This window comes from Trypanosoma equiperdum (genome assembly GCF_001457755.1).
Source record: "Trypanosoma equiperdum strain OVI genome assembly, contig: ctg_1540, whole genome shotgun sequence".
Taxonomy (NCBI): domain Eukaryota; phylum Euglenozoa; class Kinetoplastea; order Trypanosomatida; family Trypanosomatidae; genus Trypanosoma; species Trypanosoma equiperdum.
This window is the reverse complement of record NW_027123550.1, coordinates 6152-7012: the sequence shown is the minus strand read 5'-3', so window position 1 is coordinate 7012 and position 861 is coordinate 6152. Positions and strand designations below refer to the sequence as shown.

Genomic DNA, 861 nt, shown 5'->3' with positions numbered 1-861 from the left:
GTACGGCGCCAAGTATGCCGCAACACCAACAGGTCTTCTCAGCTCGGCGGCACCACTACCAAAACCGGCCGCAGCAAACTTCCCTTGGCCGACCAGTGCGGATAGAAAAAAAAGCCTGTGCGACTCCAGATGCAACCGACGCAACTAAAGCCGACAATGCGCTAGCCACAGATGTGGTGTGCATATGCATACGCGACCACTCGACATCCCACGAAACATGCGCAACAGGGATTCGACCAACAAGCGCCAACTTTGCAGCCAGCAGGTCGCCGGCAAATGCAGCAGACGCCTTCGAAAAGATTGTAGCGCAATGCAAACCAGGCTCTGGAGACGCGACGCTGTTAAACATAGCAAGCAATCTCACAGCGTCCGTACAGGCAGTTTACAGTAGGTTAGGGAAAAACAGCATTAACGCCGCAGCGGCAGATAACACTGCAAACAGCGCAGCAAAGCGTTTTAATTTCTATGGAATCACCGCCCTAGGGGCCGCCGCACCGGGCTGCGGCAGCACGGGGGCAACAACACACGAAACGGCAGGGGAAGGGCTGTGCATCGACTACTCGGCGTACCTCAAACCCACTAAAGGAATCCCTTGGATCAACAACATCGAAGCTGTAGCAGCGGCGCAAGAAAGACAAATGTAAACACTGCTGCTAGTTGGCACTTTATTAACCCCAGAAGTAACAGCAGTCTCAACGGCAACAACGCACAATCAACCAACAGTAGAGGACCAAAACAAATGCAAAGAATCCACAAACAAAACACTAGAAGGATGCGCGGCTATCGACTGCGACTACGACAGCGAAAAGAGCGAATACAACCCCAAACCAGGAGCAGAAACCACAGTAGCAGGAACAGGAT

The 861-nt window shown here is 52.8% G+C and overlaps 1 pseudogene across 1 annotated transcript in view; it reads left to right on the top strand.

Moving 5' to 3' along the window:
- TEOVI_000854900:pseudogene overlaps positions 1-860 on the top strand; it is a 1304-nt pseudogene extending 444 nt beyond the window's left edge. The window contains 2 exon segments of the mRNA in view: positions 1-112; positions 114-860. The exon segment at positions 1-112 is cut by the window's left edge and continues 89 nt beyond it. Of these exon segments, the coding sequence occupies positions 1-112; positions 114-860 (859 nt within the window).
- The last annotated feature ends 1 nt before the right edge of the window (position 861 follows it).